General features: G+C 39.4%; 3 protein-coding genes across 3 annotated transcripts in view; 2 read left to right on the top strand and 1 right to left on the bottom strand.

Annotated features, from left to right (window-relative positions):
- Nucleotides 1-26,931, bottom strand: part of LOC116304832 (A.superbus venom factor 1) — a 70,465-nt gene that overhangs the window by 35,926 nt on the left and 7,608 nt on the right. Inside the window, exons 17-40 of the mRNA XM_089024667.1 lie at nucleotides 26,535-26,693; nucleotides 26,324-26,398; nucleotides 26,188-26,242; nucleotides 25,615-25,674; nucleotides 24,886-25,029; nucleotides 24,195-24,339; nucleotides 23,576-23,798; nucleotides 22,338-22,574; nucleotides 21,794-21,845; nucleotides 21,240-21,308; nucleotides 21,003-21,098; nucleotides 20,057-20,248; nucleotides 19,241-19,319; nucleotides 18,856-19,018; nucleotides 18,225-18,299; nucleotides 17,569-17,737; nucleotides 16,835-17,160; nucleotides 16,444-16,509; nucleotides 14,894-15,273; nucleotides 13,484-13,571; nucleotides 13,008-13,082; nucleotides 12,242-12,347; nucleotides 11,171-11,260; nucleotides 9,340-9,417 (exon numbers count right to left, since the gene is read on the bottom strand). Of these exons, the coding sequence (XP_088880793.1) occupies nucleotides 9,340-9,417; nucleotides 11,171-11,260; nucleotides 12,242-12,347; nucleotides 13,008-13,082; nucleotides 13,484-13,571; nucleotides 14,894-15,273; nucleotides 16,444-16,509; nucleotides 16,835-17,160; nucleotides 17,569-17,737; nucleotides 18,225-18,299; nucleotides 18,856-19,018; nucleotides 19,241-19,319; nucleotides 20,057-20,248; nucleotides 21,003-21,098; nucleotides 21,240-21,308; nucleotides 21,794-21,845; nucleotides 22,338-22,574; nucleotides 23,576-23,798; nucleotides 24,195-24,339; nucleotides 24,886-25,029; nucleotides 25,615-25,674; nucleotides 26,188-26,242; nucleotides 26,324-26,398; nucleotides 26,535-26,693 (3,202 nt within the window). The remainder of the gene's footprint in view (nucleotides 1-9,339; nucleotides 9,418-11,170; nucleotides 11,261-12,241; nucleotides 12,348-13,007; nucleotides 13,083-13,483; nucleotides 13,572-14,893; nucleotides 15,274-16,443; nucleotides 16,510-16,834; nucleotides 17,161-17,568; nucleotides 17,738-18,224; nucleotides 18,300-18,855; nucleotides 19,019-19,240; nucleotides 19,320-20,056; nucleotides 20,249-21,002; nucleotides 21,099-21,239; nucleotides 21,309-21,793; nucleotides 21,846-22,337; nucleotides 22,575-23,575; nucleotides 23,799-24,194; nucleotides 24,340-24,885; nucleotides 25,030-25,614; nucleotides 25,675-26,187; nucleotides 26,243-26,323; nucleotides 26,399-26,534; nucleotides 26,694-26,931) is intronic.
- On the top strand, nucleotides 666-5,325 carry LOC116296275 (uncharacterized). Its single transcript, XM_089024670.1, has 4 exons — nucleotides 666-1,333; nucleotides 2,853-2,924; nucleotides 3,385-3,456; nucleotides 3,576-5,325. The coding sequence occupies exons 1-4, from the start codon at nucleotides 1,128-1,130 to the stop codon at nucleotides 4,888-4,890; spliced, it is 1,665 nt and encodes a 554-aa protein (XP_088880796.1). The 5' UTR covers nucleotides 666-1,127; the 3' UTR covers nucleotides 4,891-5,325.
- Nucleotides 5,436-9,346, top strand: LOC116295387 (uncharacterized). The gene is made up of 4 exons (XM_089024669.1): nucleotides 5,436-6,374; nucleotides 6,885-6,956; nucleotides 7,375-7,446; nucleotides 7,567-9,346. Exons 1-4 carry the CDS (start codon nucleotides 6,169-6,171, stop codon nucleotides 8,996-8,998), a joined length of 1,782 nt encoding a protein of 593 aa, XP_088880795.1. The 5' UTR covers nucleotides 5,436-6,168; the 3' UTR covers nucleotides 8,999-9,346.

Raw genomic sequence — 26,931 nt, 5'->3', positions numbered from 1 at the left:
AACGGCATGTACCGGTCAACTTTTTAAATAGTCTAAAATTTCGTCTGGTACCATGTAAATGCAGCATTATTAGTAAGAGGAAAAATTAACAATGGTATATTTCGTTTGCCGAAATTTAGCTCTACTGCTACAACTACTGCTACTGCTACTGCTATACTGCAGTTCTCCGTAATAACATAAAGTTCAAATATTATAACTCCTAAATCATCATTTGCAACACAGGTCCGTTTATAGACTTTCTTGAACTGAACGAAATTATTGATAAGATTGAAGTGGTTTCTTGTAACATTTTAAGATAAAATTCAGGGATAAAACTTTACTAAGAAATTAAACATAATATTACACGACGTTTCGACGTTAACTGAACGTCATTATCAAGTGATAAAAAACTGAGAAAACGTTAACTTATATACATGAAGAATAATGAGTATAAAAAGGTGCGAAAACGAAAAACTATGTAATTAAATATTGTACAATAAGATGACGAACAATGAAAGAAAAATAAAAAATAAAAAAACACTAATGGAATACTTTAGCCGGAATAGAGTCACTTTGAATATCTTTGAACGAAATTAACAGGCCATTTGCAATGACAGGTCACGTGACGCTACCCTATTAAGACGCCGAACGAAAGTCACGTGACCCTATCCCCTTAACACGCCGAACAGTCGCGTGTCACTGAAAGAACCTCGATATCAGTAAAAGGAAACAAAACTTCTATTAGATCTGGGTTTTATATTTAATGCCACTTCTATTGTAAGCTGAAACTTCACCTTCTTGCTAATATCGAGGTGTTCTTTTGGCACAGCTGCTTGGCGTTTTAAGGGGTTGGGTCACGTACTTCTGGTGCAAGTCGGTCCATTAACCCACATAACTTCTGGGTGGAGCAAAAGAGGGTTCGTTTGTGACGTTAAAGAACAAAACAATCGGTTTGATCTCTATCCTAAGTGTGTTGTATTGTAAAGCTGACATTTAGCGGTCGTTAACTGCAAGACAAGGTCTTAATTCATCATAAGTGTTCATAAATGTGTATTGAAGCTAAAAGCGTCTCTTTAAGTATGATGCATTGGGCATGTCATGTGTGTGTTTAAGACACCGGCTGTGGCGTACAGTTGAATCATTCCAAGATGTTTCTTCTTCAAAAACTTCATTTCATCAATATTATCTTCTTTCTCGTTGGACCAAAAGTCTTGGCGGACAACTCCATCGATTCTACGTGTTCTGCGAGTGAGAATGGATTCTGTCGAGGATCGATGACCATCGTACAGTGTCGTGTTAGGAGAATCTGTGAGCTGCATGAATTGATCGCATCAAAGAACCAAGTCATCGCACTGTAAGTCATAGACATCCCTGTCTCTCAGTAACTGTGATTTTACATATTCTGCGAACTCAGACATTCCAACGGCTTGTTTTTTCCTGCCCCAGTCAAGAACATAAAGATACCGACAGATTATTTTTGATTGAAGGCTGCGGAAAACAAATTTCAGCCCGCAGCTTGCATTTACCGAATTCGCAGAATATGGAAAAATGTAGTAATTCTTGTGCTTATCCAGTCGACAAGAAATTATTAAGATTATATTTTATTTTTTATTAAACCTCACTGCCAAGGCTTTTTCTTTTCGAAAAGGATTTAAACGGAGCCCTCTTATTGAACATTGTGTGTCATAGATACTGGACTTTTGCTATACCTGCTAAAAAAAATTAATTTTAAAAATTCATTCAGTTATAATATATCAATGATACCGTGAAGCGCTTAAAAGTGCTTTATAATAAATAATCTAAAGTAAAAATACCTAATTACTGAGTAACATAAACAATTTCAATAATGCTAAAAAAAGACTCTTCATATTTAGAATAAAAAGTCCACAAGAATAAACAACTAGTACGTAAACTAAAAAGTAGTGTAAAATTTCATGGATAGAATATAGAATATAAATTCCTTTAAAAAACTATCCTCTCGATATTATAGTGCTACTTGGACGAAAATCGCTCCAAAATTGAAACTCTTTCCTTCGAGCTGAAACTTTGCTGAAATAATCTTTGATACATTAATAATCACTCACTGAAATATCTTTTTGATATTCGAAAGAAAAGTGCCGAAATTTTATGGTTGATTTTCGTCCGCCATTAATTTGTTTGTCTCATGGCCAAAGAGTCATTATGTACAGCGGTTTCTCTCTGTGACGTCATACATGCAACCCATTCAAGTTAGCGTCGCTTTGACCATACATTTCTTGTTCGATTACCTGAAGTTTATTTGATATTTTAACGCGTTATCGTGAAAAGAATGAACTCAGTAAACGTTTATTAAAGCTTTGATACCTTTCCAAATGGTGGAAAGTCCGTTGGGCGTTCTCTTTGTCAATCCTGAAGAGTTAGAACCAGTTGCTACCAACGAAGAAGTTATCGTGTATAAGAGAGAAGATGAAGCCGAACTAGGACAAGCAGCAATGCTGGCGAAGAGGTTTTCATAAGAATTCCTTACTTTGATTCCATGATTTGTATTTGTTACATTCTGTCCATGATATAAAGATCTTAAATTTGAAGTTTCAATATAATCTAAGAGCTACTGATGTTATGAAAAAATCTGATTGCTTTTTGAATTCTGCGTTGAAATAATCTTGAATACATTAAGAACCACTCACTGAAATATCTTTCTCATATTTGAAACGAAAGAGCAAAAATTTTACGATTTATTTTCATCCGCCATTAATTTGAGTGACTCACGGCCAAAGAGTTATTATGTACAGCGTTGTTACGCTGTGACGTCATACATTCAAACATTCAAACTGTATCCTTTCGTAGCACTCTTACGTATTATCAATCATTTGTTATTATCGTTTCTTCCTTAGAGATCTATCTTCTAACAGCCTAAAGAATATCACAGAAGGAGCACTGTCTTTGTTCAGAGGAATAAAATACTTGTAAGTCGAGAACTATTAGTCGAAGTAGGTCAAAATCAACCGGAAAACACACTTGAGTAGAACAGTACCAATTCAAGTTAGTACCAATACTTTTTCCATTTCAGACCTCCTGTCATTTTCTAGATAATAGCACTCTCTGTTGGACTTTGTGCCCACATTAGTAGTATCTTGGGGGAAAACCTATGTAAAAAAGAGTCTAACGGAAGCAACTCAAATGTGTGTTAAGAAAGGAAAAAAAACCATCATTACGGCCAATCTGAACAGTTCCGTCTATCAAAATATCACTTTTTTTTGTTGTGATGAAAGCTGGATGTTTTTCTCTGTTTTTTTTATTTGTACCTTATTATTGTTACTATTATTATTATTGTTACTATTATTATTATTATCATTATTATTATTATGTTTTGACATACCAAGCATTCTATGATCTTGACAATGATTATTCATTCACTTTATAAAGGTCCTTCGCATACAACGATTTCCAGGTTTTGACATACCAAGCATTCTATGGTCTTGACAGCCTCACCACTCTGTAAGTACCAAACATCATTCCTTTCTCTTATGGGACCTTAGACTTGCGCATGGGCACAAGCCACACACCTGCACTGTCATTATTTGTGTTGAAGTTTGAATGTTTTTTTTTCCCACTAGGAATCTCTCCATGAACCCACTTCGAACTTTTACTGGCAACTTGTCAGGCTTATTCTCCTCGCTGTCAACCCTCGACGCTACAGGAATAGAGCACTGGAAACCAGAGAAGAACTTTCTTCATCTGCGCATGCTCCGAAGTATCATAGGCTTAACCTGGTCAGATGAATGTGTCAATTGTTTGTTTTTCAAAAGTTATAAAACTCAAATGAAAAGCTATTTTATTTTAAGGCTCTGTAATGTGTTTAAAACGGGCGTCGATGTGACGTCGCCATTATTTCAACTGTTGAATGATACACAGTTCCAATTTCGATGCAAGAATCAAAATCTCTGTGTACGTCACCATTACTTCGCCTTCGTGAGCTCGGTCAATATATGCTGGGATGCGATTCTCGTTGCGATGAATTGTCAATCATTTTTGGGTGGACTGTCGGTCGTTTTAAATTTTGTAGCATTTTTGAACATCATCACCTCCAGGCGTCTTCGTAAGAACGTCTGCATGCTGTTTGTGTGTAACATGGCATTCAGTGATTTTCTGATGGGACTCTATACCATCGCAATCACTGCTTATTTGAATAATTTTTCGTTTCCTAAATCATATAGCGATAGCAATCTCCACTGCTGGAAAATAGGCATGTTTTGGATGCTAGGCCAAGCAAGTGCAGTCGTCACCTCATTCTATGTAACCCTAGAAAGATATCTAGCTATAGTCTACAGTTTGCAACCAGAAGTGCGGATTACACTTCGTTTGGCTGCCATTTTGATCATAATTTGCTGGCTTCTCGCAGTTTTCTTGACAGTGATTGCACTATATTATAATTTTTATAGGTTCACATTCCTGTGTATACCAATTCGTTCTAATTTCGTTCACACTAACATTTTTGCTTTCACGCTGTCCGTCGGTGTAACAGCTTTGATATTATATGCCATCAGTTTTGGGTTTTACGTTCATATTTATTTCACAGTCAAGAAAGCTGCTCAAGATGCGGGAATACAAAGGGAATCCAAACTCGCCAAGCGAATCGCTCTTCTAGTCTTCAGCAACGTATTTTTCTTCGTTGTACCGGTTTTTTCTCTTGGATTAGTCTCAATCTTTGACAAAAATTATAACGCTGCCGGCTCCTCAACAACGAATGACATAGCTAAAAAACTGTTTGTCGAATGCTTTCCATTATTGTGCTTAAGTCTAAATTCCTGCATCAATCCTATTTTGCATGCATTTCGAAATGATAGCTTTCGTGAGGTCCTTAGCAGAAGATTCACTGGATTGTTCGCCATTATAAGATCCTTATCGCATCGTGTTTCACCTGGTATTTAAAGAAACTCCACGGAGGTGGATTCGAGTCGAGAACCCGATATTCACCCAAACCGCAGCCAACTTTCCGGGGGAAATAAACCGTGTTAGTAATAAGATAATTTAAAGTATCGTTTTGGGTTGACTTTATTGCTGTCTCTCTGTCGTATCATTGGATGTTTTTGCATTATAATGAAGTATAAATAATTTGAAGTAAATTGGAGATGCTAATCATCGTTATTAACTTAAGAAGAAAAAATAAAAATACGCCGGCAACAGTTGAATAATCGAATTCGCTAATGTATTGGTATAAGGAAGGCCTTTAGTAAGAGGCAAAATTAACAATGGTATATTGGTATTCATTTGCCGAAATTTAGCCCTACTGCTACTGCTACTGCTACTGCTACTGCTACTGCTACTGCTACTGCTACTGCTACTGCTACAGCTACAGCTACAGCTACAGCTACTGCTACTGCTACTGCTACTGCTACTGCTACTGCTACTGCTACTGCTACTGCTACTGCTACTGCTAACTACTGCTACTGCTACTGCTACTGCTACTGCTACTGCTACTGCTACTGCTACTGCTACTGCTACTGCTACTGCTACTGCTACTGCTACTGCTACAACTACTGCTACTGCTACTGCTATGCAGTTCTCCGTAAAAACATAAAGTTCAAATATTATAACTCCTAAATCATCATTGCCAACACAGGTCTGTTTATAGACTTTCTTGAATTGAACGAAATAAACAGGCCATTTGCAATGACAGGTCACGTGACGCTACCCTATTAAGACGCCGAACGAAAGTCACGTGACCCTATCCCCTTAACACGCCGAACAGTCGCGTGTCATTGAAAGAACCTCGATATCAGTAAAAGGAAACAAAACTTCTATTAGATCTGGGTTTTATAATTAATACCACTTCTATTGTAAGCTGAAACTTCACCTTCTTGCTAATATCGAGGTGTTCTTTTGGCACAGCTGCTTGGGTTTTAAGGGGTTGGGTCACGTACTTCTGGTGCAAGTCGGTCCATTAACCCACATAACTTCTGGGTGGAGCAAAAGAGGGTTCGTTTGTGACGTTAAAGAACAAAACAATCGGTTTGATCTCTATCCTAAGTGTGTTGTATTGTAAAGCTGACATTTAGCGGTCGTTAACTGCAAGACAAGGTCTTAATTCATCATAAGTGTTCATAAATGTGTATTGAAGCTAAAAGCGTCTCTTTAAGTATGATGCATTGGGCATGTCATGTGTGTGTTTAAGACACCGGCTGTGGCGTACAGTTGAATCATTCCAAGATGTTTCTTCTTCAAAAACTTCGTTTCATCAATATTATCTTCTTTCTCGTTGGACCAAAAGTCTTGGCGGACAACTCCATCGATTCTACGTGTTCTGCGAGTGAGAATGGATTCTGTCGAGGATCGATGACCATCGTACAGTGTCGTGTTAGGAGAATCTGTGAGCTGCATGAATTGATCGCATCAAAGAACCAAGTCATCGCACTGTAAGTCATAGACATCCCTGTCTCTCAGTAACTGTGATTTTACATATTCTGCGAACTCAGACATTCCAACGGCTTGTTTTTTCCTGCCCCAGTCAAGAACATAAAGATACCGACAGATTATTTTTGATTGAAGGCTGCGGAAAACAAATTTCAGCCCGCAGCTTGCATTTACCGAATTCGCAGAATATGGAAAAATGTAGTAATTCTTGTGCTTATGCAGTCGACGAAGAAATTATTAAGATTATATTTTATTTTTTATTAAACATCACTGCCAAGGTTTTTTCTTTTCGAAAAGGATTTAAACTGAGCCCTCTTATTGAACATTGTGTGTCATAGATACTGTACTTTTGCTATACCTGCTAAAAAAAATTAATTTTAAAAATTCATTCAGATGGCATTGCAACTGAAAAAAACTACTTTAATGGTTTTGCACAGCGTACGAAATTAAGCTGTATCCTTTCAAAGCACTCTTACGTTATCAATATTTCTTATTCTACTTTCTTTCCTTAGAGATCTATCCTCTAACAGCCTAAAGAATATCACAGAAGGAGCACTGTCTTTGTTCAGAGGAATAAAATACTTGTAAGTCGAGAACTATTTCGAAGTAGATCAAAATCAACCGGAAAACACACTTATGAGTAGAACAGTACCCATTTAATTTAGTACCAATACTTTTTCCATTTCAGACCTCCTGTCATTTTCTAGATAATAGCACTCTCTGTTGGACTTTGCGCCCACATTAGTAGTATCTTCGGGGGCAAATCTATGTAAAAAAAATAGTCTCACGGAATCAACTCAAATGTGTGTTAAGAAAAATTGAAGAAAAAAAACATTACGGCCAATCTGAAAGTTCCGTCTATTAAACATCACTGAGATGAGGCTGGAACATTTTTGCGCATTGTTAAACTGGCTATCCATGTTCTTGTCCCTCTAAAGGTTTTCCTTTTGACATACCAAGCATTCTATGATCTTGACAATGATTATTTATTTTTTATAAAAGGTCATTCGCATTCAACGATTTCCAGGTTTTGACATACCAAGCATTCTACGGTCTTGACAACCTCACCACTCTGTAAGTACCGAGCACCAATCATTTCTATTATGGGATCTTTACCTTGCGCATGCCCACAAGCCACACACTTGCACTGTTCTTGTTCGTGTTGAAGTTTGAACTTTAGCTTTTTATCACCAGGAATCTCTCCATGAATCCACTTCGATCTTTTACTGGCAAGTTGCCAGGCTTATTTCATTCGCTGTCAACCCTCGACGCTACAGGAATAGAGCACTGGAAACCAGAGAAGAACTTTCTTCATCTGCGCATGCTCCAAAGTATCATAGGCTTAACCTGGTCAGATGAATGTGTCAATTGTTTGCTTTTCAGAAGTCATAACAAAACTCAAATGAAAAGCTATTTTATTTTAAGGCTCTGTAATGTGTTTAAAACGGGCGTCGATGTGACGTCGCCATTATTTCAACTGTTGAATGATACACAGTTCCAATTTCGATGCAAGAATCAAAATCTCTGTGTACGTCACCATTACTTCGCCTTCGTGAGCTCGGTCAATATATGCTGGGATGCGATTCTCGTTGCGATGAATTGTCAATCATTTTTGGGTGGACTGTCGTTCGTTTTAAATTTTGTAGCATTTTTGAACATCATCACCTCCAGGCGTCTTCGTAAGAACGTCTGCATGCTGTTTGTGTGTAACATGGCATTCAGTGATTTTCTGATGGGACTCTATACCATCGCAATCACTGCTTATTTGAATAATTTTTCGTTTCCTAAATCATATAGCGATAGCAATCTCCACTGCTGGAAAATAGGCATGTTTTGGATGCTAGGCCAAGCAAGTGCAGTCGTCACCTCATTCTATGTAACCCTAGAAAGATATCTAGCTATAGTCTACAGTTTGCAACCAGAAGTGCGGATTACACTTCGTTTGGCTGCCATTTTGATCATAATTTGCTGGCTTCTCGCAGTTTTCTTGACAGTGATTGCACTATATTATAATTTTTATAGGTTCACATTCCTGTGTATACCAATTCGTTCTAATTTCGTTCACACTAACATTTTTGCTTTCACGCTGTCCGTCGGTGTAACAGCTTTGATATTATATGCCATCAGTTTTGGGTTTTACGTTCATATTTATTTCACAGTCAAGAAAGCTGCTCAAGATGCGGGAATACAAAGGGAATCCAAACTCGCCAAGCGAATCGCTCTTCTAGTCTTCAGCAACGTATTTTTCTTCTTTTTACCGGTTTTTTCTCTTGGATTAGTCTCAATCTTTGACAAAAATTATAAAGCTGCCGGTTCTTCAAGAACGAATAACATAGTTAAAAAACTTTTTTCCGACTGTTTTCCGTTATTGTGCTTAAGTCTAAATTCCTGCATCAATCCTATTTTGCATGCCTTTCGAAATGATAGCTTTCGTGAGGTCCTTAGCAGAAGATTCACTGGATTGTTCGCCAGAATAAGATCCTTATCGAATCGTGTTTCACCTGGGATTCAAAGAAACTCCACGGAATCGGATTCGAGTCGAGAACCCGATATTCACCCGAACCGCAGCCAACTTTCCGGGGAAAATAACCCGAACGTCAACCGTGTTAGTAATAAGATAATTTAAGGTTTCGTTTTGGGTTGACTTTATTGCTGTCTCTCTGTCGTATCATTGGATGCTTTTGCATTATTATGAAGCATAAAGAATTCGAAGAAAATTGGAGCGGCTAATCATTGTAGCAAAAAATAAAAATCCGCCGGCAATAATCGAATTCGCTCATGATTTTGTATAAGAAAGGCCTAAGAGGCAAAATTAACAATGGTATACTTCATTTGCCGAAATATAGCTCTGTTTCTACTGCTACTGCTACTGCTACTGCTACTGCTACTGCTACTGCTACTGCTACTGCTACTGCTACTGCTACTGCTACTGCTACTGCTACTGCTACTGCTACTGCTTCAACTCACCGAACTCATGATCCCGGCATGCCTTCTTCAGCATGTGATCCACATCTAAACTCTCAATGTTACAAGAACTGCATCCATCTAAACAAAAACCAATAACACAGTTTATTTAGAACTGTTGAAGAAATAGAAAACGCGAGCGCGTGATGCATGCAGTTATAAATCACGTGGGGGTTGGCAGAACACGAGAGAAGTGTTAGAAGAAGCACGACGCGTAGCGTTAGATAGGAATAACGCAACTGAAAGTGCGCGCGCGTGCTGTGTGCTCTCATAAAGCACGCGCTCCCGCCGATCAGAACGCGAGATTTCTAACAGTTATTATGTATATACATTTTTTTTGCTTGACTAGAGAACCCTTTGTACAGGTTTGTAATAGTAAGGTTAAGTTGCTTAAGAAGAGCAGAGCATACTAGTGTCAACTTTAATGTAAATAATATGCATCATTAATAATAAATAATTCTCACGGGCGATTAATGGTATCTATGAAAAGGTATCTCATAAACGAGGCTAAACTGTATAAATGAATCTGTGGTAAGCAAATAAAGGCGGTAATTCTCTCACTTTCTCTCTCTGTATCGATCGAATTAAATAGGCGTAACTCATCACCTAGCTATAACTAAGGGACTTTAAGATTTGCAAAATCTACGACGGCGACGTCAACCGGAAGTGTAAATAATTTCTCTTTGGGGTTCTGTTCATTGGAGATTTCATTCAGAACATTGTCAGTAAAGTCAACTCATCCACATATACTTTGACTTTGAAGACTTTTGAATCTTAAAGTCCCTATTATATCCTTGCATGGGTGAGAGGTTTTGTAGTGAGTAACAGGGACCTTAAGCTGCAGGACGGCAACGACGCTGATTTTCGTTCGAAGTAAAGCCATTCCAAGAGACGTCATTTCACTCTAAAACGGGGGTGCTTATTGAGTAAAATACTAGACAAACATGAAATAATAATACAATAGAAAGTTGAAGCGCCTCAATTTCGCCGACGTTGTCGCCCGTGTTGCCGTCCTGCAACTTAAGGTCCCTAATGAACAATGGGACGTGTGCCGTAACGGTGAGAGCGCTCGACTCTCACCAAGGCGACCAGGGTTCAGGATTCTTGGGCTCGTTGTCGTATGTGAGTAGAGTTGCTTGTTGGTTCTCTCCTGTGCTTCGAGGATTTTTCTTCGGGTTTTCCGATTTCCCTCCCTCCGTAAATGATCAACTTCTAAATCCCGATTGGAATCCAGTAGAAGAAGAGCCACTATTTGAAATCCACTGTTAATTCCCAATTCTTTTATTATTTCTTTTATTTTATGTGTTAAGAGGAAATTTTTTTCAATAATGAGCAATAATGGCAAAAAACGCCAAAAACTAGACTTTCGTATGAGTTTCGATCCCAATTTTCGTTTTGGGTTAACACTCAAAACCTTTTTTAAACTGTTAGAAACCAATGTACCATGATAAAATGCCTGTTTGAAGCGGTATTTTCAATTGTACAAAGATGTTTTGTTGTATTTGTGTTAGAATGTTGCTTTGTCAGGCTTTTTTTATAGAAAATGTATGAGAAAAAAGCAAATGAAGGCCTAAACCTCATTTTCGAATAAAATCTTTGCTTTGGGTAACACTTTGATTCCACTTTCATCGGTCATCTCCTTTGCATCGAAGCGAGACGAACGGTGAGCTTGCAATGATAGAGACCTGTGAATAATTGTCCAAGGTGTTAAAAAAGGTATCTATCATTGCAAGCTCACCGTTCGTCTCGCTTCGATACAAAGGCTCGGCTACCTTTCAAGTTGGCGCAGGGAACTGTGAAGGGGACTATTCTCTTTTAATCTTTAGTTACATACCCTGTGTGCATTTACACTGTTCGCCTTTGCAGATCCCAAGTCTCAGTTCACTCTTGACGTCTGGCGAGTAAAACTTTGTACAAGAATCTCCTTGGAGGATATAAAAAGATGAAAACAAGTTCATCATTAGCATTCATAGTTGCTATGTGCAATAGTTACTATACCACTAAAAGCTCACAGTAAAATCCTATGGCCGTTCAAGTAAAGAAATAAAAAAGAAGCGCGCGTGATGTGTGAAGTTATGAAGCACGTGGGGATAAACAGAAACAAGAGAAAAGTGTTAGGAGAAGCATGAGGCGTAGCGGAGTACTTCTCAACACTTCTCGAGTGTTGAGTCAATCCCAAAGTGCTTTATAACTACATTATAAAATACGAATTACAATACCGTTATCATTAAAAAAATGACAATATAGAATGTGAGCGCGTGTGTTGTGTGCTCTCATAAAGCTCGTCTTCCCATCCCCTAAAATTCGAGATTAATATTAGTTAATTTATATATCAGGGTTAAATAGGTTTTGAATGCCACGATGTTAGGGCGTGAAAAAAGATAGAAAATATTGCGAGCGTCGAAGATAAGGGCACGTGTCTGAATCCCCGATGTGCGCAAGATTGCTGAGTTCGCCTTTGCACAGGCTTCCCCTCGATTGTATACAAATGTGTACTTTTCTTTCATTAAGGTCCATTGTATAGTAAGGAATGTACGTACTACGGAACAATACGAGTTGATTAAAATTCCACAGGTTTAGGCTAAATGGCTGAATATTATAACGCACAACCGAGACTAAGGCTGAGCAAAGAGAACTCGAAACTGGAGTATTAATTGCGCTGTTTCATAATGACGTCACATCAAAACAAACTATTGTTTTAGCGCTAGGGATCATGGTCGCTGAAGGGGTATGGAATGACAACAACACATCTTAAATCACAATGAAATTTGGTTTATGAGCTGGTGAAGGCAAGAACAAAGAAAAGAATTAAGCTTAAATGTAGCCTAAATTTTTTATCATTTTAGCCGATGTAAACAACCCGTGACGTCATTATGAAATAAGGCTATTGAAGGGTCGACTTTACCTGGTTCATAGTAGTCATAAACCTTGATTGGCACAGGCTGGACAGCACCAACGCCGAACACACGATTGACTTTGAAATGCGCACAGAACTCTTTGCTACTGAAAACCTGTTAAGGATAAAGTCAGTCAGTATTGACAAATGAACAGGGACCGAATGAACGCAGCAATTAACGTCCAGAAAAGAAAAGAACTACAACATCGATGATTAAAAGTGCAAAAGCGAAACTATAATACTAATAGTAGTAAAAGAAGTATTAGTAGGAGAACAAAAATACAAACTACAACAACACAATTATAATTGCAGGAGCGACACTATAATACCAATAGTAGTAAAAGAAGTATTAGTAGGGGAACAAAAATACAAACTACAACAACAACAACACAATTATAATTGCAGGAGCGACACTATAATACCAATAGTAGTAAAAGAAGTATTAGTAGGAGAACAAACAAAAAACTATCAAAATAGTATCAACGAGAGTAGCAACGACACAGTAGCAATGCAAAAACTACAAGAGCAACAGCAGTAGAAGCAATAATTTTATACAATATTTATTGCAGTACCCAATTGTACGAAGGGTGGATAGCGCTATCCGACGGATAAATTTTATCCACTGGATAAAGTGATGCTGTTATCCAATAACTTTTATCAACTGGATAAGATTTATCCGTCAGACAGCGCTATCCACCCTTCGTACAACCGGGCCCTGAAGAACAAAACCAGTTTAGAGACAGCACTCTTGCATGTAGACTGAATAACATATTACCTCACTGATGTACAAGACGATTGAACGATCAGATATCTCGAACCTGTCCACCGTTGGCTGGACGTTTTTCTTGAGCTGAAAGAAACAATAACAAACGACTAAAACATAGATAGAGACAAAGACTTTTGGGACTCAGTTTTCATTTGGGCCAAGGAATTTCTTATATTATATGACTTACATGTTTGGACGACGTAGGTTGAGCAGCTTAGCGGAGCGGGGTTTTTTTTGGTAACGGAAGGCTTGGGAGATGTGTGAATTAGATCGAATTCAAACCCCATTGATCAAATAACGCCATAAAAGTGTTCAAAACACAAGATTTTTATAATTAATACATGAAAAATATGGGCCAAATTATGAAAACCTGCAGGTTTAAAAACCCTAAAAAGGACTAAAACTGTAATGTAATTTAGAAATGTAATGATTAACGAATAGAATGATGATAAACCTCGTATTTCTAGTTCTATTTACAAACGTACCTCAATAAGAGACTTCTCGTCTGGCTCGAATCCAGTAAAGATTCCAATGTCCATTATTGTCATTCCGGATTTTCCAGGCTTACGAAACCTTGAAAAATGAGTTCAAAAATTTAGTTAGCAATCTGTGTATAATAGAAAAAATTATTTTATTTATACGGGGTAGGCTTTAAAGTTAGAAGCTTGTGGGGCCGTGCATCGTCCATACGCACTCCTTACTACATTCAAATATTCTATACACACACAACGTTCGACTCACATGTTAATTTTTACGAAAGAGGAACCCGGAGAAAAACCCTCTTGGCAAGGGAGAGAACAGCTTGTGGGGCCTTGCACCCTCCATACGCACTCCTTACTACATTCAAATATTCTATACACACACAACGTTCGACTCACATGTTAATTTTTACGAAAGGGGAACCCGGAGAAAAACCATCGTGGCAAGGGAGAGAACAGCTTGTAGGGCCTTGCACCCTCCATACGCACTCCTTACTACATTCAAATATTCTATACACACACAACGTTCGACTCACATGTTAATTTTTACGAAAGGGGAACCCGGAGAAAAACCCTCGTGGCAAGGGAGAGAACAGCTTGTGGGGCCTTGCACCCTCCATACGCACTCCTTACTACATTCAAATATTCTATACACACACAACGTTCGACTCACATGTTAATTTTTACGGAAAGAGGAAAACGGAGAAAAACTTTCGTGGCAAGGGAGAGAACAGCTTGTGGGGCCTTGCACCCTCCATACGCACTCCTTACTACATTCAAATATTCTATACACACACAACGTTCGACTCACATGTTAATTTTTACGAAAGGGGAACCCGGAGAAAAACCATCGTGGCAAGGGAGAGAACAGCTTGTAGGGCCTTGCACCCTCCATACGCACTCCTTACTACATTCAAATATTCTATACACACACAACGTTCGACTCACATGTTAATTTTTACGAAAGGGGAACCCGGAGAAAAACCATCGTGGCAAGGGAGAGAACAGCTTGTAGGGCCTTGCACCCTCCATACGCACTCCTTACTACATTCAAATATTCTATACACACACAACGTTCGACTCACATGTTAATTTTTACGAAAGGGGAACCCGGAGAAAAACCCTCGTGGCAAGCGAGAGAACAGCTTGTGGGGTCTTGCACCCTCCATACGCACTCCTTACTACATTCAAATATTCTATACACACACAACGTTCGACTCACATGTTAATTTTTACGAAAGGGGAACCCGGAGAAAAACCCTCGTGGCAAGCGAGAGAACAACACATCATATAAACTATTTAATGTAGTGACCCAACCCGTTGGACTCTCAGCGGTGAAAGACGACGCATTTATAGGCGTACGCCACTAATGTTCCCCCTAATGTGCTCAGCTTATTGTCTTGTTTTTTCACTGACCTTGTACAAGCCTCTACGTACAACGAATCAGGCGCTCTTGCTTGCGTTTTCTGTTTTTCCTCTTTTTTCTTTTGATTTTTCTTCTTTTTATTCCGTCGCTTATTCTTCTTGGGTTTCTTGTTTCTATTGGACTTTTTTGGACTCTTTTTGGATGCCGGTTTACTACAATGTCGCCTCTTTCCTTTCCTTTTCTTACACTTTTTGCTTTTCTTTTTTCTTCTGCTTCGAAGTGCCCGTTTTGCTCTTCGCGTGGATCGCCCCACGATGAACAACCCATCGTCGGATACCTTATTACCATCAAACTCTTCTTGTACAGAGACTCTAAGGTCAAACAAACATGTCTCGTTTTTTGATGAGGGTACATTGTGGAGAATTTCAATCTAAGAAGAAAAATTAATACACCTATTTTTAAAAACAAGTTGTCATCGCCAAAGACGATGAGCGATAGGTCATTGCAAGAAAAAATGGTTTCGTCCACCACAAAGAACATTGAATCAGTCTCAACACTAAAGTCCATGTTCTTGACGAGAATAAGAAGTATAAACACAACTAATTCCAGCTATTCTTGGATCTTGGAATGACCCATCTCCTATTGCATTTCGCCTATCGCCTATCGCCTTTGGTGATGACAAAGTTTATTGAAAAAGGTATGTATATTTAATGATAGCTTCTTCAGTTGAAATTTAACTGCCAACGATGCTGACCATGTACTTCCTCTTCCAATAATAAACACATAAAGGAATGATCATTGTAGAGTGAGATGATGAATAGACAGCTAAGAGGCTTGTGCTTTCGTCCTAAGTTCGCGTCGTCGTCTAACTATAGATTCATGATTGCACATGACGTGGAGATAAAAAGTAGCGCGCAGCGACTCACGATCCTAGATCCAACAATAGAGAGACCTTGGGGTACTTTGACGATGCAGTATCCATCTTGAATCGCAAGGCATTATGGGTCGCTTGGGGGGGACAAAACAAAGATGCTGAAATGGACACTAGAGAAAAACATTTGCGCATGCGTGCATGTTTGCACGTTTTCTAAGAATTTTGAAGAGTTTGAGTGAGAAAATGATGTTTGTTTTCTCCAAGTATACAAAAACATTCGAGATTATACTTTTGTCAGACCAAGATACTGTATTAACAAACACAATATGAAAGAATTAGCCTTAAGTTTCAAGCATGGACACTAAGTTTTGGTATTTTGTGAAGTCCAATTTATCAGGCATGTTTGAAAGTCAAATTTACTTATGTTTTGACTAATTTGCATACAGATTCAGAGCATGCGCAGACGTTCTTCACTCGTGTCGCTGAAATGACGACCCCACGATATTTGAGAAATTTCCTCAGTTGTGGAACTACGTCTTTATTAAACTCATCTTTTGTCATATTGTCTTGTTATGAACCGCAAATGTCAATCGACGCCATTACTGTAACAGAGCTTTGTCTCTTTGCCCCCTGGATTACCCACAATGCCTTGTGATTCAAGATGGCCGCCGTATCGTCGATCGACGTAGTCTATTGCATGTCCGTCATGGGAGGCGCGCTTCTAACCTGCATCTGACCAACACCAGTTCCTGAGCTGTCAATAAACAACTCTCCACCAAGGAAAGGGGTGATCTAAAACAAAACACAAAACGAATATTTAAAAAAATATACCTTTTCAGCTTAGGGGACCGTTTCTTTTTTATTGACACTCCGCGTGATAAAATTCTGTGTAGAAGAGAATGTGATGGAACTATTTCGCTTGCGTGTAATATTTTCCCATTTCAGACCACGTGTCATTCTCTTGAGAATAAGCTTCCTTGTTTTAATTGTATCCATATTTTCATGTCCCTTTTCATGCCCCACCGTTAAACAAAGAAATGATAATCAAGAGAATGGCACTTGGTCTGAAATGGGAAAGCATTGCTCCCAATGTAACAAAGTCTATTTTTTTGCTTACATCAACTTTACGAAGTATGAGTGCATTGCTTTTCTCAACATGAAACGTTCTTCTCCAGATAGCATCTTTTTCAGGTGTGACGGAGACCCGGAGGTCAAGCTGGGCTCCTGCCGTTTTCTCGCTGTACTTTGCAAGAGCTTGAAGAGCGACACAGGTATCTTGAGTAGATACAAAGCCACCTTCTGCGTTTCTTTGTTCTGTGAGCCACTTGACGATGGGACCTCCATGTTTTAGTCGACCGAGATGAAGTTGAGACAGCAATGCGTATCCAGCGGTCTCGACATTCAGCGCAGGCCCACCAATATCCCAGTGTCTTGTGTTTTGATCTGATTGTATCATATTAGTCATTAGCTCATTTTCTGGTGTACTGCATGGTGTTGGTATCATTCTCCTCCTTCTCCTCTTCCCCCTCCTCCTTCTCCTCCCCTCCTCCATCACCACCACCATCATCATCATCATCATCATCATTACCATCACCATCACTACAAACATCGTAATCATACTTGTTGTCATCATCATCATCACCACCACCACCATCATCATCACCATCATCACCATCATCATCATTACAACCATCGTAATCATACTTGTTATTATCATCATCATTATCATCATCATCGCAACAATACCATCATCAACAGGTCATCATCACCTGAACAAGACCATCATCATCTTCATGATCATCACCCACAATCATTTTATCAATCTAAGTACTAAATACACTTCCCAACTACCTTTATCAAATGAAGACATCTGGAAGAGCCTTTGGTTTGCTTTAGAGCTAAGAGTACTCTTAGCAAGAGCCAGAGAATAGGTGGTAAGAGCGAGGACGTGTGCTTTGTTTAGGGACGCCAATTCGCTTTCCAAGTACTGGACTGCTCTTCTGATGTTAACGTCTGAGTTCTAGATCAAAGCAAAGGGAATCACAACTAATATTATATCAAGTATTTCTCCAAGAATAAAAAGTCTCCCCCCCCACCTTGCATGTGACTTCAAAGGAGCTCAATTTGGAGGACAAAACAAAAAAATTCCAATCTCATGAGAAGACTATTATGTCCTCTCAGTAGCCCACTTCCGAGATATGCTTCGATTGTCACGCACAAAGGTTTCAGTATGAGGCTACGTGCTAAATTAAATTAATTCTTACCGCCTGTCACGAATGACTGAGCATTTATCACGTAGCCTCATACTGAAACCTTTGTGCGTGACAAGCGAAGCATATCTCGGAAGTGGGCTATTGAGCTGCATTCCGATGTGTTGCAAGAGGTGTGCTGCAAGAAGTCTATGACAAGAAAATCCCCCTAGAAAAGATAAAGACAAGAGACCATGGGTGTCTTAGTAAGGAAGAACAAGAATGATGAAATAAAGAAAACAGAGAGCTTATGCTTACCTGACTTGAGCACTTGCATTCCAGAAGAGCAGTCAGGACAAAAGCAGTCATCGCAACATCACCATGAACCCCGCCCTGGAACGGATGCAGAAACACTATTAATATCATATATCATTCTCAATATGCCCCTTGCATGAGCAAGTTGGAATGCAGGTTAATTTGGAGGACATAACAAAAGGTTTCCAATTCTCATGAAATTATCCTGTTTTGTCCTCCAAATTGAGCTGCTTTGACGTCACGTGCAAGGGGTCTATAAAAACAATTTGACAAAAATCAACAAGTTGATAAATATTAAGGCAGTTCAAGACACCCCAGTGATCATTCATCTGAATTAGAGGGGTAAAAAAAGATCTTTCAATGCAAAACTTCATACATTAATTCTCTGGTTTTTGCTGCACGCATTCGTATCGTATCAGTCGGCCGACTACTTCACCCAACTTCACCCACCTGAGCTAGGGCACAGATTGTTAGGTTTTGTGGAGCGAGGAAAAAAACCCTAGCCCTAGCCCTAACCCTAAGGAGAACCCGGGGAAAAACCTCGAATCAAGAATGACTAGAAGCAATAAACTCAAAAAATGAGGGCAAAAAGATCAAATTAATTACATATAGCAAGTTTAGGAGAGCAACTTACCAGAAGAGATTTGTGAACAAGATCGTGCACTTCGGGAAAAGCGCCATCCAATCTCTGGTTGCTAAGCAACCACTTTATGGAATCGCACACCAGATCGTCGTCAATAGCAATGCCATCGAACTTTCTTGCTGCACAAAATACTTTGACTACAAATGCGGTCAACCTATTGTTTGATAATTGATAAAATAAAATTGCATTAATTTAATGGTCTTAATTTTGGGGGGGGAGGGGGGTTGATGAGGGGCCAGATCTATAATTATTTCAACATGGCCGCCTTTTCTCATCTCATCCAACATGGCCGCCTTTTCTCATGTCATCCAACATGGCTGCCTTTGCTCGTGTCATCCAGCAAAACAGCTTTACTGTATGAAGCTTAGATCTTTACCAAGTGCTTCCAGGTCGCGTTTCCCCAAAGGCGCTGAAGGACTTGTCGGTGCGTCGAAATCCTAGCTCCTGTTGATAGCCTTGACGAGAAAAGAAAATAGACCAGTCAAAATGCGCCTCATCATATGTCTGAGGGTTCTATTTTATCAAAGTAGCCGGGTGATTGCGTTTGCACACTTATTTTCAAGACAGAAACGGAATACACCAGTTTCGCATTCGATGCATACCGCTGTTTTTGAAGACCACAGACTCATTTGCACAGGTAAGGCTTAGCCTCGTTTAAGGTCAGCTATTCACAGATACCATCAAAAGTCCATGGGATTTCAAAACATTGATATTGAAGAACGTCTTTACATTACAGTTGACTTTTTCAAAATCATTTTCTCTCAAGCGAGGCTAAGCCTGTACAAATGAGTCTGTAGTCATAAAACACAGCGGTATTTACGGAGTGAGAAAAGGGACTATACACCTAATCGGCTAACATGTTGCTATGTACGTTACCACCCAATTCAATTCTTCTGGGAATAAGTTTCATTGTTCGTTATACTTTGGTTTCAGAGTTGAATTCGTAGAGACAAACGCTTCTATTCCCAGAAGGTTTGAATTGGGTGGTAACGTACATAGCAACACGTTAGTCGATTAGGTCTATTCAGAAATTAGTTCCTTCTTCTGCTTTAGAGTATTCAAGTATTTAAAGCTGAAGCTAGCTACATGGATTAGAGAGAAGTCAAAACACACTTGGAGATCCTGAGGATGGAAGGACGCGCACTAAATAACCAACTGAGCTACGCCAGCTCCTTCAAAGTAAATGATTTACCTTGTTGTATGAATCGATAAGCTCTCGTCTCTACTTCGGCAGTAACCTGCCTGGTGTTCGTCAAATACTCGAGTACGTACACGTTGGGTGCAAGGAAAATCATATTCTGCTCTCCGCATCCCATGGGCATGCGCAGAATGTTTTCAAGGCCTCCTTTGATGAGGTTGGTCACAACAGGACCAATGAGATTGCCTGTGGGGGAAGGAGAAGGGAAATTAGCTACGAAATAAATTTGGCTTGCTTGATAAGTCAGTGGTTAATAGAATAAAAAATATTATTTATCGCGGGAATCGTAATAAATAATACCTATTCACTCGTCCCAAGTTTAAGGGTCAAACGTAGAAGGACCTTTTACAAATGACCCACAATCGTGAGATAAATAAATAAGTATCATTTATCAAGTCAGAGGGTTTGTAGAGGAATAAAAAATTATATCGCTTTCAGATCTTGCGCAGTTATTCTCGGTAAAACGTAACGCGCTAAATCGTACAATAGTCCCTTTCACAGTTCCCTGCACCATCTCGAAAGGTAGGTGCCTTTGAATTGAAGCGAGACGAACAGTGAGCTTGTAATGATAGAGACCTTTTTTAACACCTTGGGCAATTATTCACATGTCTCTATCATTGCAAGCTCACCGTTCGTCTCGCTTCGATGTGTAATAAAATATGGTCAGGAATATAACTTCATTGCCGTGCGCTTCCCAAGCAGACGAAGATAGTTCTAGTTACAACAACATGGTTAAACCATACAAAGTAATCTAGGCCTTTGCCCTGATAACGGTGGCCCAAGGTGAGATCACTGGGGAACTCCAAGGTGGTGAAAACTCTTTTTCATAAGAAACCTAGGATTTTGCTTTGTTTTTCTCCTCGTTTTAGATACCTTTTGTTTTCCAATTTTTACTGTGTCCTTAATACAGAATAATAGATAAAGATAAATGATAACTGACCTGTTAAGTAGATAGAGGCCTTAATTGATCCTGGTATAGCCCTGCTAGGTACGGTCAGCATCACAGTATTGATCTGCTGTCCATCCTGTACGATCCCTGTATAAAAGTTACCATATTCTTAGGTCCATGAAGTCTCAGTAGAAATAGATGATTGAAAAAAAGCTACACTCCTTAATTTAATTTCTTAATTTTTTTAATGCAAACATAGGCGAAAATGACAATAGATTATTTTCTTACTTGCATTCTTCAGAGTAGGAGCTGGCGTGGTTACGTTTTGATTGGTTGGTTTCTCATCCCTCAAAACGCCTACAGAAATAATAGACAAAAGTACAGTCAAGGTCTTTAAAAAAAATCGAATAGACCTCTTCACCTTAACCGTAATGTTTCCCCATTTCAGACTACGTGTCATTCCCTTGAAAATAAGATTCTTCGTTTGAGTTGTATCCATATTCATGTGTCTTCTCATGAGCAACCGTTAAACAAAGAAACGATACTCTAGGGAATGACACATGGTCTTGAGAATAAGATTCTTCGTTTGAGTTGTATCCATATTCATGTGTCTTCTCATGAGCAACCGTTAAACAAAGAAATGATACTCTAGGGAATGACACGTGGTCTTGAGAATAAGATTCTTCGTTTGAGTTGTATCCATATTCATGTGTCTTCTCATGAGCAACCGTTAAACAAAGAAATGATACTCTAGGGAATGACACGTGGTGTAAAATAGAAAAACATTTGGCCCAAGCTGAAAGGGCCTGTAAACTGAATAAAGTCCTGTGAATCTATCATACCTTGTGGATCGAGGACTAGCGAGTGGACGAAACGGCGTTCAACTCCTTCGGGCTGAAACAACAATTGCGAAACAACAAATGAAACATCTTTCATCTTTGATCATCAGGGATACATCAAATTTGTCTACAATCTTTATTCACAAGTGACGACATCCATAGCGAGTGAACCAGTGAACAGTGAAAAAATACGCTCGCGCCGTCGTCTTTTGACGTTCGCGTCTTGATGCTAAATCCCTCTAATGTGTGCTACAATGTGCGTACGCAAATTTGGTACGTTATAAGTAGCATAAGTAGTCTTTGTTACATTGCATGCATTATGTTCCATCGTAAAACTAAATTTTTGTGATTCAGGAATTTCTCTTGACGTTTGACAACGCAAATCCTAAATTCTGTGTGACCTAAATTTGAAACATCAAAATCCAAGATGGCGGGCCACGAAAAATGTTTGCGCGCGCGAATTTTGATTTTGGATTTTGGTGCTAATCCCGCGTCACTTCAGTCTTGAATCTTAAAGAATATTTATTATATCCACTAAAAAACGTACCACAACAAGTAGATCTTTCTGCACAACATCAGAACCAACATCATCTTCTATTCCGTAAATCTTCCTGGTGGCTGACACTTGTATCGGTATTTTCCCCAGTTGGATGGGTACGATGGGAAACGTGACGGATTTAGCATCATTAGCCTTCACGCTTAATGCTATAGGCTTGGTTTTGTCTCCTGGTCTCTCCGTGGAACAAAATTCTCGACTTCCAGAAAGGCTTACTTCGAAATGAGACTGAAAGAAATGAGTAGTTTTTAGAATAGTTTTCTTAAGATAAGCCACATTCGTAGCCGTACCTTATGTAACCGTAACCGTAACTACGAGCTGTGATTGGATGAATTATTGGAGGACAATGGGAAGCCATTTCAACAGCATGTCGTACCGAGTATATGTTGTAAGTCAGTACCTTATGTTTCCCACTCGTACGATAACCTTTCTTAAGGGATACGTTTTCAATGTTACGGCATGTCGTACCGTGTATATGCTGTACGTCAGTACCGTATGTTTCCCACTCATACGATAACCTTTCTTAAGAGATACGTTTTCAATGTTACGGCATGTTGTACCGTGTACGTGCTGTAAGTCAGTATCTTATGTTTCCCACTCATACGATAACCTTTCTTAAGGGATACGTTTTCAATGTTACGGCATGTTGTACCGTGTACGTGCTGTACGTCAGTACCTTATGTTTCCCACTCATACGATAAGCATTCTTATGGGAAGCCATTTCAATGTTACGGCATTTCGTACCGTGTACGTGACGTAAGTCATTACCGTACACGTTTCATACTCATACGATAACCATTCTTATAGGAAGCCATTTCAGTGTTACGGCATTTCGTACCGTGTACGTGCTGTAAGTCAGCACCGCATGTTTTCCACTCATACTAAAACCACTCTATTCAGATAACATTTAAAGGTCGCAACCGGAAAAATGAATGCAAACGTTCCAGGTCTTTCAATTTCTCACCAATCTACCTATAGTCTTGTAATTAGTTGTGAGCAAGGCTAAGGTTGTACAGAGAAGTACAGACCTAAGTAAGGACAATGGTCGGGTAAAAAAACTGCTATTTAACAGCCTCACCGACTAAGAAAGTCTTCGTGGTCAACATGGCTCTGCCTTATTTTATTTTATTTTTATTTTTCTCCGTAATTAGCTACAAAGTACAAAAAGAGCTAATACACGAGTTAACAGTCCAGAAATTATTTCCTGATAGAAGCCGTTCTCTACCTACCATTTCTGTTCCATAATTAAAAATGGTCGCAACGACTGAAAGCTGTTCCCCTCTTTGCACAGAATAGGGCAGGCTCAGCGAGACGAAGAAATTCTTGAACGTAGTAATGCGTGACGGTGATGTCATGGCAAAGCCTGACGTGTTGGATATCGATATTGCTTGGAGTACCCATGTCGTGATGGTATCCGGCAGCGTGACAGGTAACATCATCCTGCCATCAGGTCTGAAAGATCCGTGACAAAACAAAGTGATGTTTAGAAGAAAATACAGATGAAAAGTGGAATATTCCACGTATGTGCCACGAGAAAGCATTCTATTTTTCGCGCGAAAAAATGAAAAAATGCAATAGACCCCTTGCACTGAGTCCGTTAGAATGCAGCTCAATTTAGAGGACATAACAATAGGTTTCCAATTCTTACGAGATTGAAATTCTTTAGTTTTGCCTTCCAAACTGAGCTGGTTTGACGTCACATGCAAGGGGTCTATTTGCCGGTGAAATATATATAAGAAATATAAAATATGCTAAAAGGTCACAATATAAAAAAATACAAAATGTACATGAGAGAAATATATCATATTCTCTTTGTTCCAATCTTTTTCATCCTACAACAACTCCTACCCTGTTACTTCCTCGTCGAAGATCCATGTCTCTGGGAAGTATTTTCGTACTTGTTCAGACTGGATATCGTCAACCTCGTTACCACCGCCGAAGAATCCATTCTTCTGTTCGAAGACTTGTCTCTGGCGCTTATCCACAACTGGAGCTAAAATGGAGTCGCATTTTGAGAAAATTAATAAAATCATTAATAGTATAAATCAAAATGCCCGGAACAATACAATCGTTTTACACGCTAGGAAGGATTCAATTCCCGAGAGTAAAGGCATTCTATTGTTCTGTCCAGAGCGAGAGGAGAGTTTTTCTCCTACTCCCCTGGTTCTGCGATCCATAATGTCCGCCCGCACGTGGTGGTGCAAAACCAATAGCCAGTGCAGTAGCTAACAGGTCTGTGGCCCTCGTTCCATAATCGAATTCAAATTTAGAAGGGTTTTTTTGTTGTTGTTTTGTGTGTGTGTTGTTTGTTTTTTTTTTTGCGGAGGGACGAAAACCGGAGGAAACAGGTGAGACCTACTAAGAAATATTTCTACCCGCATATGAGGGTGGAACGGCTTCGAGGAATCAAATCCGAGACTCCAGAAGTGAGAGGCGAATAAACTAGCGTTACGCCACGTTTGATTTGATTCCCACAATCAGTAACGACAGAACTGAGCAAGAAAGAAAAACAGAGCTGTTCTCGAACAGTACAAGTTACCTTTCTCATTCCATGCTATTCTACAGCAATTAAGGAAGACTTCTCTACACTCTAACGATGCTCCATTCATCGCCATGAATCTGGCACGCATTGTACACGAAGCGCGAGAAAACAGCTTTCCATTTAAGCAGCACGTTTTCTTTTCTGTCAAAGCAAAAATATTTAAGATTAATGTTGTTCTTTCTCTCTCATGGTTGTGTTTTTGAGTATTTTTTACAATGGCCTGTCTCATCACTTGTCGTGCCATAGTTAAAGAGCAGTTTTCGTAATACTGTGAATAGCTCACGACACAAACAGGGTCGTGACACGGCAAGGCATACGCTATCCCAATCACAATGCACGAGTACTTTCTTTGCATCCCATCAAATGCACGGAACACGGCATAAACATGGGGTGAACACGGTCACGCCAAGGTCACGGCATTGCCAGACCGAATCACATTGCGCGAGAAAAAAAATCAGCCAATTAAAGTTCTAGAAAACATTACGGTCACTGCAAGGCAATCATACGCCGCTGAGCTTTTTACAGTCATACGAAAACTGCACTAATGCACCTGGATGGCATGCAATATTGCACGGGCACGGAAGGCGACGATATTGATTAAACAAATCACAGTAGACCAGTGCTAATCCAATCAAAACTTTTAAACAAGGAACAGAATGCACGTAAAGGTTTCTAACCATAAAGTTCTTGTGATAATTTGCTCCGTGCATGGAATTGGATGGTTACCTTGTTCAGATATTGATCGTTTTCTTCTCTTTTTTGTTTCAGGAGCTGAACAACCAAAGTCTGAAGTTTAAAGTAAAGATCTTAGACATGTATCGTGTTCTGACCCACCCATCCCCCATGACGACTCATCTATCCTTGTATCTAATATATATCCACCCATCCATCCATACTACCATCCACCTACATGTAGACATCTCCTCACACGCCAACCCACCCATTCACCCATCCATCCACCCACATGTGGAGATCTACTCATACACCAACCCACCCATTCACCAATCAATTCCACCCACTCATATATCCATCCATCCATCATTTCCTTCCTCTGTCCATTCGACATTCTTTTCTTCGTTAGTTCCTTCTTTCTTTTCTCGCCGCTTCGTACTTCATCTTCACCCTTCCTTGCTTGCTCCCTCCCTCCCTCCCTCCCTTCCTTCCTTCCTCCCTTTCTTCCTTCCTCCCTCCCTTTCTTCCTTCCTTCCTTCCTTCTTTCCCAGTTCAATCCTGCTAAGTACTGATCACTATATGGTTAAAGATATCTATTTATTTTCCTGAAATATTCATTCAAATCACCTGTTCTCTCCTTCGGGGGGTCCATGCCATTGGTAATGACCATGAGGCCAGAATTCTAGAAAAGAAAAGACTAGGGTGTCAACTTCAAAAAACGAGATTTATTCAATAAAAGCACTCAAATCAGCGTAGGACATACCTTAAAAACGTCTTGGTTGTTCTTTCCTGGTCCAACACCGCATCCCAAGTCAAGATTTTTGACGTCTTTGAAAACCTGTTAATAGACAATATAAATACTAGCATTGGTACTCAGAGTGTGGTGAGTAACAATACAATACAATACAATAAACTTTATTTAAGGAGTGTGACACATTTAACCAAGAGCCAGAGTTATCTAAGCTGACATTCACCTTCTTCTTGGTCAATCTGTTTTTGTTTCGCAGCAGATACACACTCTCATCGACTCCCAGCAATCCCACACGTGACCCGGGTGTACTTTCCACCTCGATGAGGTAATCCATTCCAGGACGTTCTTTCTTGGCGTGTTTACCAGGAGATGTGAGGCGAACCTGATGAAACAAAAAGTTAAATACTTCACTCACAATAAAGTGACTCAATATAATGCACCAGAAATAATAAGACAAAAAATAGCGGTGATTGTTGAAAGCAACTGATTTCCAAGTGATCCGTTTGGAAAAACGATTTATGAATGTCATTTAGCCAAGATCTTAAGGCTTACAAATTTTCTACCTTAAATAATATGTTGTCCAGATGAGACTAGATATTTACCTTCATCGGTCAGATTAT

Source organism: Actinia tenebrosa, unplaced genomic scaffold, assembly GCF_029948245.1.
Source record: "Actinia tenebrosa isolate PJP-AT-01 unplaced genomic scaffold, QUT_ActTen_1.0 PGA_scaffold9__36_contigs__length_13948895, whole genome shotgun sequence".
NCBI classification, from domain to species: Eukaryota; Metazoa; Cnidaria; class Anthozoa; order Actiniaria; family Actiniidae; genus Actinia; species Actinia tenebrosa.
The sequence above is the reverse complement of the archived record's forward strand: the minus strand, read 5'-3'. Positions and strand labels throughout refer to the sequence as shown.